Raw genomic sequence first — 13,339 nt, 5'->3', positions numbered from 1 at the left:
GATATACCACCTAAAGCTTTGCCTTTGGGAAGGATTTCCCCTCATTGCTGCAGGCCACCACTTAATGGGGCTGCAGTTCACCAGGAGTCCATTTTCAGCTTGTGCCCACACACTGAGCCATCCATAAACCAAATGTGGCCTTTTCCCACCTTCATCAGGTGGTCATAAGGGGCCTCCTATGTGGTCATAGATGTTTGCTAAGGGCAAGTGCAACAATGCTGGATGACAAGGGCTTCTGCAGTTTTCACCCTCTGGCCCTGCTCATGCCTGATCCTGGATGTCCTACTTCCATCTTACAATTGATGGCTTTTATGTCTGACCAACCTTATGACTTGGTGGGTCTGATAAACCCCCCACAATGGGTAGCTCTGGCTGCATGGTCGCTTGGCGTCTTATGGTCAGATGTTCCATCTCTACCAGGACCCAGTAGCATGCAAGGAACCCTCTTTTGAATGGTGTTTAGTTCTCTGCTATAGATGGCATACCCTTGCTCCAGAAGCTTAGAGTTCTAAATTCTGATTCTCCTGTGGGGTTTGCCATACACTCTGCACAACATCTTTTTGTATCATAAGATCCAATGAGTTGACTAGATCAAGTGGCAGGCTGCTCCTACCACACTCTGAACCTGTTGCCTGGTCCTTTCTTTCTGAGCCCCACTCAGAACTGGCAGCCCTACATGTCACTTGTGTATTCTCAAGTCAGGAATGTACTGTCTCTCAAGAACCCAAAGAGGACTACTAAGCAAGCATGGTGCTTTCTTCTTAGTTGTGAGAGGTATAAGATACAATAATATCTTCAGGGGGGTGGGATGTCCTGGAATGCTGCAGATTATTTGATATTGACATAAAGTTTGTATTCCACACTCTCCATCTCTCTCAGCTGGTTTCTCTCTCTCTCTCTCTCTCTCTCTCTCTCTCTCTCTCTCTCTCTCTCTCCCTCTCTCTGTCTCTGGCTAGCATTCTCTCTCTCTCCCTTTAGCTAGTACTCTCACCCTTGCCCTTTATCTCTCTATCTCTACTTATTGATAGATTGAACTTTTTTCCCACAAAGTCTCCAACGCCCTTGCCAGTTCTTGGTCATCCAGGTGGATTAGCAAGATAGTGTGGATATAGTGAACATATATGTTCACTATACATGTAGACTGCCCAGAAGGTCCTGGTCTCTTCAGACTCTACTGAGACAGAGGATGGTGAGTTCATGTCACCTTGGGGAAAGACCATAAATGTATACCATTGTCAGTTTCATTTGAATTGCTTCTAATTCTCCTTGCTGATAGAGATGGAAAAGAGTTAACTCATTATGTAGGTCAATGCCCTTATACCATGTAACTGAAGCTGTGTTAACCTCCTGTAGAAAGATGTGACTTCTAGTGTGACAGTTCCAACTGGGACTATGATTTGGTTGAGTTTTGGGGAGATCACATCATCCAACATGATCCCTCTGTTTTTCGTAGGGGCCATACTGGAGACTTAAATGGGGATGTGATGGGGACCACCACCTCATACATGCTTTAGATTTTAGGGGTGGCTTTAGTCTTTGCCATTCCCACATAGGAAACCATATTATCTTTTATTTACTATCTTGGCCTGAGGCAAGAACAGTTTTAGAGCCTTTTGCATGGCTTTCCCCACTGCAATAACTTACTTCATAGGCCAAGGAGCCTGTCTGGGGGTTCTTTCAACTACCAAGTGTGTCCCTTCCAATTATACAGCCAGCAGTCAAGAAAATGACCACAGGGTGGATCCATTGACCCAGGGGACCCACTGTGAGCTGGGCCCGACAGGGGCCTCATTTATTCCCTGGCCCCCATCTGCTCCCATTCTAACAGGGATCATGATGACACTTTGGGCCCCCAACTATCAACATCACCCAGGCTGTCTGTCCGACAGTCCTTAAATAGCTGGATATTCCCCTTTCTCTAGTGTATGGCTACCTGAATCAATGACCTTAGAGGTACCTTTAGGGAAGGGCTGGGGGAATAATTATTGTCAGCATTTGCCATGGTGTTTCAGGATCCTTCTCATAGGGCCTGGTCTCTCCTTCAGACCATGGGCTCAGATGTAGAAACTGGGCAAGGAATCATGCCTTTTATTGAGGAAACCGTGCTCAATCTCTTCATTGTTCATCCTTGATTCTTTTGGTTGTATAAACTCAGCAGTACCCTGCTGGCTGCTCATACAGTATGGGAAGCCTGGGAACACTGTGTTCTACTAGTCGTCTCACCGTTGTCTGTCCCTGGCTGCCTTACTGACCTGCAGGCTCATTATTATAATTGGACTCACCTTGCTTCTGATCATTACGTATGACCACCTGACTTCTATGCTATAGCCAGGCTATCACCCCCATTGTTAACAGGGAGCCCAGTTTTATAACAGTAATTCCTATTATCTCTCTCCTCTGGTCAACAGAGGACAGCCAGTACTGGGCTCCCCAGTGACACTGGTGCCCCTCTCACTAATGTATTCCTCCTTGTTTCTGTGAATGGAGTCTGCTCTAGGTCTCCCATTAACTAGATGTTTTACACTTACCTAGTATCAGAAGTTGGGATCCTCAGGAAGCAGACCCTGAGATGGAATTTAGTGCCTAGGAAGTCTATTCAAGATGCTCCTGGGATCAGCAAATGGGAGAGAGAAATTGGCCTCTGACGCAGTTTCCAAACAGACCCAGCTGTCTCCTCATGTGGTGCTGAGGTAGGGCCTGCGCTTCTGAGTTGTCCTGAGTTGGAGCAAGTGGGCCAGACGTTTATCCTCCTGCCTCAGTCACTGTGTGCAGACTGCTCCTGGGAAGGAAGGGGCCACGGCCCTGGGAAAGGCAGCTCTGTTCGTTCCTCTGTGGGCAATTCCAGAAAAAGTAGATGGCTGGGGGCAGTCAGCTGCTAGTACACTCCACGCAGCTGGGGAATAAGCCCTTCATGCCTGAAGAGGGATGTGGGAGGTGCATCGCAGCACCCGTGATACCTAGGAAAGCCACTCTAACATTCCCAGCTCTCTGAGCCTTTTGGTCCCTTTGTCCACCATCTGCCACCAGAGTCTGGGATTTCTACTTCACAAATTTGCAGGAAAATTTAGATTTAAATCATTTCTAAAAATGTGCAGATATTTGAAAATTGGTAAAGACTAATTAGCCAAGTGATTGCTTGATTTTTCCACTTTACCTTTTAAACTGAATTACATGATGTCTAGCACGTAAAGCGTTTGTGAATTCTGGAGCTTAGATTTGTATGTTTTAGAGACCACAGACTTCAATCAACAAACCAAAGAACTTCCTAACAAATTGAGGAAGATTCCCTCTTGGAAAGTCCCCAGGGCCCAGTGTAACTCTGGCCATACAGGCTGGTATGGCTCTCTTCTGCCTACTCTCTGAAAACAGGAAGCAAGAGGAGGACCTGGGTTGCCCTGGGGCTCCAAACAAGGGTGGAAAGGTGAATTTTGTAGGTGCCCAGGAATAGGGGCGCAGAGTTAATGAGGTGAGAATGAGTTTCTGACTTGTCACAGCCTCCATATCAGGACACAGTCACTCTGCTCAGTCTAGGGAGTGGTGTCAGAGTGCAGGTGACAGGAGTTGCCTAGGGATACATGGCTGGTGAGGTTATGCAGAGGCTAGAGAGGGCTAGGCAAGAATGGAAAGAGCATGGGTTCGAATGCTGAAAACCCAGGCCTGTTCTCAGTCCTAGGAAGAGTGGCCTCTGGAATTGCTGAGCATCTTCGTGAGGCTGTTGTCTGAGTTGAGAGTGGACCTTCAACAGATGTTTATTTCATAGCACCGTGTAAGTCACTCACAGTCACAGAGGCACGGGATGTCGAGAGCCAGAACACCCCTTGGAGCAGCGTGGTTACTTGCCCAAGGTCTCCCTTGACTGTGATCTAGGTACCTTATTTCACATCCGTTTCCTTTCCTTTTGTTACCTTTCTGTCTTCTGTGTGAATTGTACTAGGGATTTTCAATTTCTACCCCAGCAAGTGTAAAATTCTCTGCTTGCTACTTGCCAAGTTTTGCTACATTCTAGACAACCTCCCCGCCAACCTCAAATTATTTTCACTGCTCAGCACCCCTATTCTCTCACTGGCTGCCTTCCTGCTGTCTAACGTGACTCTCTCCCCCTTCTTACTTCAAGGCTTTTGCTCATTCTCTTTCTCTTGTCAGATTTATTCTTTCCTTAGCTCTATCCAATTTCCACCCTTACTTTAAGTTCCACATAAAGTTTTACCTTCTGTGTGAAAAAATCGTTTGACTTTTCCCAGTGATTCATCTTTCGCTTCTCTGCAATCCTTTGGTAGTCAGAGGCATATCAATGCAAGCTGACAATAAAGTACCTATTGTTTAATAAAGTTTGCATAGTGTTTCATGTGCATGAACTGTTTTTGCCCTAAAAAATAAGGGATTCTTAATGAAGGAGTCCTAATCTTCCTACACTTTTTTTTTTTTTTTTTTGCTGTACACAGGCCTCTCTCTGTTGTGGCCTCTCCCATTGCGGAGCACAGGCTCCGGACGTGCAGGCTCAGCGGCCATGGCTCACGGGCCCAGCCGCTCCGCGGCATGTGGGATCTTCCTGGACCGGGGCACCATTGCGCCACCAGAGAAGCCCTTTCCTACACTTTTGATAGGCACACACAGTTGTTGGTGAACACTAGCTGATGGAGCTATTCATTTTCCTTATCCTTCAGCCAAAATCATCTAAGCTAGTAGTACAACCCCACACATACTCTGAGGGATAAATCAAAGTCCACACTTATCACCCCTTCCGCCCAATCCAGAAAAGTTCTGTGCATCGAAAGACATATCAACCCTTATGTAAGACCACGAGTTGTCAGTTGTCCCATCAATTTGGAAATCTTGACTTCCTGCTTTGCACAGTGGTTTGACCATGCTGCCAGTGTACTTCACTAACGACGTCTGTCAGATCCTGCTTGGTTCTCAGCCTCTTTGTCTCGTATCAAGCGTCCTTAACCCCACTTATAGGCACATCCACCTCCCAAACTCCAAGAAAAAGCATACGTTTTCCCATGACACATTTAAGGAATGACAGCAGGCCTTTGTGATTCCAATCCTCCAGACCTTGGGCTGGAAAGTCGAATAGTTGACCCTGGCCTTACTTTGGAGACTTGAGCTCCACATTTGCTCTAGGTCTGAGATCTGGATCCTGTCTTATTCTCTGTCTCAGAAATGCAACCAGTATTCCAACATCTGTCTTTTAGAGGGTTTATACTGCCTTGCACATGTCCCTGTTTCTGCCTGCCTCTCTGGCCTCCTGGTATTGACCTCAACTGGCTTCCCGTTTAAAATCGTATTAAATGTCTTGACACCAGTCTGTTGCCTAATTCCCACCTAAGTCCACGCTCTATCTGTTGGAGTCAACTTCTTTCAGGCCTGTGGTAGAATCTGGACTCTGCCTGCTTTAGCATACAAGTGGGATTTATTCAGAGCTCCATCCTTCTCAGGTTGTCCTGGGCTCTTATGTGTAACTTAACCATATGCTGGGAAATAATAAGAGCAAGTGTCATCAAAACTCAAGTAAGGTTCAGCATGAGGTACATTGACAACTTGACAACCAAGACGTGAAGTGAAGGACAGGCGGGGAAAGGAGGAGTCTGTGGGTGAACCCTGGGAGAGCAGTGCAGTGAAGACGTACCGGGGAGCTTGGTAACCAGGAGAGGTTCAGATGGGCTCTGAGCTCAAACCAAGTGGGAGGGGCTGCTGTCACAGTCCAGGTGGAGGCAGGAGATACCTACAGCTACATGAATCATGATGTTATGGAGGGCCCAAGAGAGCTAGGCCACAGTAGAGTCAGATCCCTACTCAGAGGGGAAACTGAGGCATGAACCCAGTAACATAGACAAGGCCAGTATTGTAGGAAGTGCCTCGGTGAGCCCTTCGGATCCTGGAACTCTTGGCAAAACTTCAGATACCCAGTCCCCAAGTGGGAAAGGCTGAGGTGATGAAATACTTTCTTCTCTAGTGAGGCAGTCAGGATAGACTGGGGAAAGAAACAACCTCAAACTCTCAATGGTTTAAAACATCACAGGTTGATTTCTTGCTTTCCTACCATCTAGAGGTTGTGATGTAGGGTCAGGGGCAGCTCTGCTTCACAGAGACGTCACTCAGGCTCACAGGCTGACGAGGTGGCATCATTTCTGGTGCTGATATATCACCAGGAGGTTCAGGTTTGCCTCTGGGTTCGCTGCCATGAAGTCTGGAGAGTTGAGTTTAAGCAGTTAAATGTTCTGGACTCTTCTGCTCACCTTTCATTGACCCAAACTACTCACGTGGACACACCTAACTTCAAAGAGTAGGGCTACGTAATCTTCTTTGTGCCTGGAAGGAGCGGAGAATGAGATGTTGGAGTACTAGCAATGCCTATCAGAGTCAGAATTGACTCATAAACTAGGTTTTCTATGGCTATGCAGGCAGACCTCGCTTTATTGCGCTTCACTTTATTGCGCTCCGCAGATGGTGTTTTTTACAAGTGAAGGTCTGTGGCAACCCTGCATTGAGCAAGTCTATCTGTACCATTTTTCCAACAGCATTGGCTCACTTCTTGTCTCTGTGTAACAGTTATGTAATTAACGTAATATTTCAAACTTTTTTTATTATTTTAGATTTGTTATGGTGCCCTGTGATCAGTGATCTATGATGTTACTATTGTAATTGTTTGGGGGCACCATTAAGCTCACATAGGACAACTAACTTAACTGATAATTGTTGTGTATGTTCTGCTGCTCCACCAACCAGCCATTCCCCCATCTCTCTCCCTCTCCTCAGGCCTCCCTATTCCCTGAGACACAACAGTATTGAAATTAGGCCAATTATTATTATTATTTTTTAAAACATCTTTATTGGAGTATAATTGCTTTACAACGGTGTGTTAGTTTCTGCTTTATAACAAAGTGAATCAGCTATGCGTATACATACATCCCCATATCTCCTCCCTCTTGCATCTCCCTCCCACCCTCCCTAGCCAACCCCTCTAGGTGGTCGCAAAGCACCGTAATAACCCTGCAATGGCCTCTAAGTGTTCAAGTGAAAGGAAGTGTCGCACATCTCTCACTTTAAACCAAAAGCTAGGAATGATTAAGCTTAGTGAGGAAGGCACGTCAAAAGCCAAGATAGGCTGAAAGTGAGGCCTCTTGGCCAAACAGTTAGCCAAGTTGTGAATGCAAAGGAAAAGCTCTTGAAGGAAATTTAAAGTGCTACTTCAGTGAACACAAAGGAAAGCAAAACAGCCTTATTGCTGATATGGAGGAAGTTTTAGTGGTCTGGATAGAAGATCAAACCAGACACAACATTCTCTTAAGCCAAAGCTTAATCCAGAGCAAGGATTAATTCTCTTCAATTCAAAAGGTTGAGAGAGGTTAGGAAGCTGCAGAAGGAAAGTTTGAAGCTGGCAGAGGTTGGTTCATGAGGTTTCAGGGAATAAGTTGTCTCCATACCATAAAAGTGCAAGGTGAAGCAGGAAATTCTGATGTAGAAGCTGCAGCAAGTTATCCAGGAGATGTAGCTAAGATAATTAAGGAAGGTGGCTACAGATATTCAGTGTAGATGAAACAGCTTCTGTTGGAAGAAGATACCATCTAGGACTTTCATAGCTAGAGAGGAAAAGTCAATGCCTGGCTTCAAAGCTTCAAAGAGCCCCCCAGCGCTCTTGTTAGGGGCTAATGCAGCTGGTGACTGGAAGTTGAAGCCAATGTTTATTTACCATTCTGAAAGTCCTAGGGCCCTTAAGAATTACGCTAAGTCTACTCTGCCTGGGCTCTATAAATGGAACAACAAGGCGTGGATGACAGCACATCTGTTTACAGCATGGTCTACTGAATATTTTAAGCCCATTCTTGAGACCTACTGCTCAGAAAAACAGATTCCTTTCAAAATATTACTGCTCATTGAAAATGCACCTGGTCATCGAAAAGCTCTGATGGAATGTACAATGAGATTAATGTTGTTTTCATGCCTGGACACAATGTCCATTCTGCTGCCCATGGATCAAAGAGTAATTTTGACTTTCAAGTCTTACTATTTAAGTAATAAATTTCATAAGACTATAGCTGCCGTGGATAGTGATTCTTCCAACTGCTCTGGGTAAAGTCAGTTGAAAACCTTCTGGAAAGGATCCAACATTCTAGATTCTATGAAGAACATTCATAATTCATGGGAAGAGGTCACAATATCAACATTAACAGGAGTTTAGAAGAAGTTGATTCCAACACTCATATATGACTTGGAGGGGTTCAAGACTTCAGTGGAGGAAGTAATGACAAATATAGTCAAATGCCAAGAGAACTAGAATTAGAAGTGGAGCCTGAAGATATGACTGAGTTGCTGCAATCTCAGGGTAAAACTTGAATAGATGAGGAGTTGCTTCTTATGGATGAGCAAAGAAAGTGATTTCTTGAGATGCAATCTACTCCTGGTGAAGACGCTGTGAAGATTGTTGAAATGACAACAAAGGATTTAGAATATTACATACACTTCGATGATAAAGCAGCAGCATCAGGGTTTGAGAGGACCAACCCCAATTCTGAAAGCAGTGTTACTGTGGATAAATGCTATCCAATCCCACTGGACACTACAGAGAGATCGTTCATGAAAAGGAAGAGTCAACTGATGCAGCAAACCTCATTGTCATCTTATCTTAAGAAATTGCCACAATCTTCCCAACCTTCAGCAACTACCACCCTGATTAGTCAGCAGCCATCAACGCTGAGGCAAGACCCACCACTAGCAAAAAATTACGACTCACTACAGGCTCAGATGATGGTTAGAAATAAAGTATTTTGAATTAAGATATGTGCACTGTTTTTTTAGACATAATGCTATTGCATAATTAACGGACCGCAGTATAGTATAAATGTAACTTTTATACACACTGGGAAATCAAAATATTGGTGTGACTTGCTTTATTGCACTATTCCCTTTACTGTGGTGGCCTGGAACTGAGCCCACAAATTCTCCGAGGTATGCCTGTAAATTATATACATAGGCTTGTTGGGAAATGGGGGGGAAGTTCATTGTTGTCTGGTGCTGGGAAGAGTAGAGTAGAGTAGAATAGAAGGAAGAGTTAGCAGCCAAACCTTTAGTGTCAAAAATCTTCTATAAAGTAAAATATATTCTGAAACACAACAGCAATTTGGAGTCTAGAACAAGAATTCACCTTTGGATGGGCCAACTCTAGCTTCTGGGCATATGTCTTCTAATTCATTAAGTAGTGCTGCCCTTAGTATATGAGAACAGTATAAAGCTAAACCACTGCCATCAGAATTGGCTGTATTTTTTTTCCAGTAGGGAAGGTGTTTCTGCAATGAACTGTCCATGCTCTCTCTCTACTTGTTCTCATTACATAAATCACACCATGTATGAGCTGGTTGGCTCTGCCTAGAGCTGTGGTCCACGGCTACTAAAAAGCCCTGTAACTGGTCTGGGAATTGAGTCATCTTTGGTTTTATCACCATCATGCCTTGACTGACCTATTCAGTCATTGCCTCGCAGGAGCTTATTGAAATAACTTAAGTTTTCAAAAAATGGAATACAACTAATTAGATGTAACTCAACTTATATTCTAAAAAAATTCCTAAACAACTATGTACACGCATATACTCATGCACACAGAGACACAAATCGTACAAATTCTCTACCTTTCAGAACAAGGAAGTTGTGATTAGCAGTTTAAGAACCACTTTGAAGAATCTATATAATGCCATAGAGTAATGAGTCATTTCAATTGTAAAACCCACTGTGGAACTAACTCTGCCACAGATCCCTCAGTGGACAGTCAAAAGAAATAGGCAGAGCTTCCAGTGTGAAGACTAAGAGTGTGGAACAAACAAGGAGCTACCGTATAGCACAGGGAACACTGCTCAATGTTATGTGGCAGCCTAGATGAGAGGGGAGTCTGGGGGAGAATGGATCCATGTATATGTATGGCTGAGTCACTTTGCTGTGCACCTGAAACTATCACAACATTGTTAATCGACTATACTCCAATATAAAATAAAAAGTTAAAAAAAAAGACAGTGTGGAAGGGTTTCAAAGAGGGGACTAAGATTGGGGGATTACAACTGCAGAAGATTCAAGTTGGCTCACTCTTGAGAGTCTTTGTAAGAAGGTACACCCAGCATACTCCATCACATCCATCGTAGGGTGATGCTCCCAAAGCCTTCGTCACCTCCCAGACCGGAAACCACGTTGACAGCAATTCTTGTTATACTGAGCCATGCAAGGATGGAAGATGCTTAGAAATTGCTTGTGGTTGTTCATACTGTGGTTATTTGACTGGAGAAGCATTCCCTTCTTAAAAACCAGCTGTCGTAGGCTTTTCTTGGCTTCGGGTGAAGAGGTGACTTCCCTCTTTGATTCAGTGTTCGTAATTGGGCTCTCTGTTAGCAGAGGTGGTGAGAAAACAATGCTAATGAGGTCAGGGGTTCAGTGCCCACGTGGGTCGGTTATCTTTCTTTTGTTCTCTGGCCAAAAGTCTATATCCTTTAACTGTGTCCAGCTACTATGATGAGAATAGAGACGACAATTGGGAGAGAGTAAGGGAATGTGGATGAGTCTATAATCCTATTCTTCCTACAGTGGAAAACAACTCCAAGTTCATGTCCTTTTGCAGCAAAGTCATCTTCAGGGTTGAAGGACTGCCCATTAAGAAGCAGTAAGGAAAATGAAAGGTATAGTTCCACAGTGGTGGTAAGGAGGCTGAAGCTACAGGATCAATGCTCACAGCTAGAGCATCGCTTGGTCATTTATGCTAATAAGAAGATAGCAGTTGCACAGATGATTATTATACAGCCAATTTTCAATTTCTTATTAGCCAAAGTTTCAACATTTCTAGACATCTGTGTAAGGAGTAAAGTGAATTGGTTTGAGATTTTTTTTTTTTTCTCAGCCACTATCTATTGAAGATTCTAATGAACAATGAAATGCCCACAGTTACCCAGAAATAGAAGGCCTGAGTATTCCCACAAGTAGGGCTCAGCCCTGGTGTGACTTAGACCTGGCTTTTTAATCGCAATTCATAATTCCTCATACTATGCACTGTTTTCTCAGAATTACTATATCTTCTGGAATGTTATGTAGCAATATAAATCAAAGTAGGCACTGACCAAGCATGATGGAAAAACTATGGGCTTCTAAGTTGATCTTATCACCCAGTTATGTGTGTGTGTGTGTGTGTGTGTGTGCGCGCGCACGCGCGCATACTTGGGGAAGCTACTTAACTGCTTTGAGCCTCAGTTTCCTTGCTTGTAAAGTGGGGGTATTGATGTTTATCTCATAGGGCTGTTGGAAGAATCAGATGATAGAATAAGGAGAAGTCTGGCAAGTCTAACGTGGTACCTGGCATATTGTAAGTATTTTCCCAGATGACTAGAGTTCTTATTATCAACATTGCATATATTTATTTTAATCATCTGACAAATTTCCCCCACTTGATTGCAAAACCAAATGTATAGAGCATCTATTACTAATACCTCATTAGCAGATGCTGTCGATTGCCTTCCCTTACTCCTCAGCCCACCAGAATTCACAGGCAGCTGCAATAGGCAGGTGACATCTTCCCACCTCAGGGACCTAGGTCTTTCCTCTTCTTTGCCTAAGGGCATTCAGAGGCACTTACACAACCTAGAAGCATAAGAGTTTATGCTCCAAGGGCAACTTCAGCCCCAACCAAATGAAAGATGCCTATAGGTGGAGCAATTCTGAGACATACTCCACATGGTTTCTCAGAAGATTCTCAATGTGATTCAGCTGAAGCCACCCACCATGGAAACCCACTCAAGAATGCAACATTTTTTTTACTTTTCTCCCTTCTCTGTCTCACTTTCCCCATTTCTTCGCTTATGATTCCTGGACTCACTTTGCAAATAAATTCCTATTCCCTAATTTCTTATCTCAGGGTTTGTTTTGGGGGAACCCAAACTAAGACATCTACCTCATAGGGTTTTAAAAAAAATTTTATGCAGTAAAATTGACTTTATTTTTGGTGTGTAGTTCTACGAGTCTTGATGCATACATTTATATACCCACAACCACAACCAGGATACAGAACAGTTTCCTCCCCCTAAAAATTCCCTTTGCAGTCAAACGATCCCCCAACTCTTAACCCATGGCAACTGTTCCTATAAGATTTCCTTTTTCAGAATGTCATAGAGTGTGTACCCTTTCTTCAACTTAATGCCTTTGACATTCATCCATGTTGGTTGTGGATACTAATTCATTCCTTTTCATGGCCGAGCAGCATTCCATTGCACAGATGTGACACAGTTTGCCAATTCATTTCTTGAAGGACATTTGTATTGTTTCTAGTTTTCAAAGATTATGAATACTCCTGCTCTAAACATTCACAGAGGTTTTTATTTCTCTAAGATAAATACCTAGAAGTGGATTTGCTGGATCATATGGTAAGTGTATGTTTAACTTTATAAGAAACTGCCACAATTTTCCAGAGTGACTGTACAATCTTGCACTCCCATCAGCAATGTGTAGGAGTTCCGGTTGCTCCACATCTTTGATAGCACTTGGTATTGTCATGATTTTTTATTACTTTAGCCATTCTACTAGGAATGTAATGGTATTTTTTGTAGTTTTAATTTGCATTTCCCTAATGGCGGTAAGCATTTTTTCATGTGCTTAATTAGCATTATATTTTTTCTTTGTAGAAGTGTCTGTCAAATCTTTTGCTCAGCTACTTAATTGGGTGATTTATTTTCTCACTGTTGAGTTTTGAGTGTTCTTTATATATTCTGGATATAAGTCCTTTATTAGACATGTGATTTGCAAATATTTTCTCCCACTCTGTAGCTTGTCTTTTCCTTTCTCTTAATCATAGGGCTTTAATAAGGACTAATGTGTTTATACACTAAGTTCTTTAAAAACTAAATAGACGTGCTGTTTTTCTGTCAGTTGGGGGAAGGCAATATGGAGAAAAGTTTGATTCGGGACTCAGGCAAACCTGGGTTTGAATCCTGGTTCAGTCACCCACAAACTGCTTTGCCATGGACTATTCTGTTAGTTTTCTCATCTGTAAAGTATAGACCACAGTACTTAGCACACAGTGCTTCTGTGAGGATTAAATGAGATAATATGTGTGAAGGACTTAGCCTAGTGCCAGGATGTTGTAAGTGTTCAGTAAATGTAAAGATGATATTCTTATTATACAATATTCTCACTTCCAAGCCTTTGCATAATCTGCTCCCTCTGCTTAGATTGTCCTGCTGTATGTCTTATCCCTCTCTCCCTTATTTTCTACTTACCTAAGATGATTCCAATTTAGGGGGCTTTGCTGGACACCACCAGTTTGGGCCAGATGCCCTTCTTGGGGCTCCATAGTACCCTTTAATCACCTTGCATC

At 43.3% G+C, this 13,339-nt stretch overlaps 1 protein-coding gene across 6 annotated transcripts in view; it reads left to right on the top strand.

The window, feature by feature from the left end:
- Positions 1-13,339, top strand: part of LOC309957787 (uncharacterized protein) — a 177,443-nt gene that overhangs the window by 123,195 nt on the left and 40,909 nt on the right. For 5 of the 6 annotated variants that reach the window (XR_014325986.1, XR_014325987.1, XR_014325988.1 and 2 more), the window contains one exon: positions 11,267-11,335. Coding sequence is in view for 1 of the 6 variants with exons in the window: in XM_082833244.1 (XP_082689370.1) it covers positions 11,267-11,335 (69 nt within the window). In the remaining 5 variants the exon portion in view is untranslated. Of the gene's footprint in view, positions 1-11,266; positions 11,646-13,339 lie in introns of those variants that run through there. The other variant, XR_014325990.1, reaches the window with a different exon arrangement.

Source organism: Leucopleurus acutus, assembly GCF_964270905.1.
Source record: "Leucopleurus acutus genome assembly, chromosome: 2".
Lineage (NCBI taxonomy): Eukaryota > Metazoa > Chordata > Mammalia > Artiodactyla > Delphinidae > Leucopleurus > Leucopleurus acutus.
Note: the sequence above shows the minus strand (reverse complement) of the source record. Positions and strands in the feature narration are given on the sequence as shown.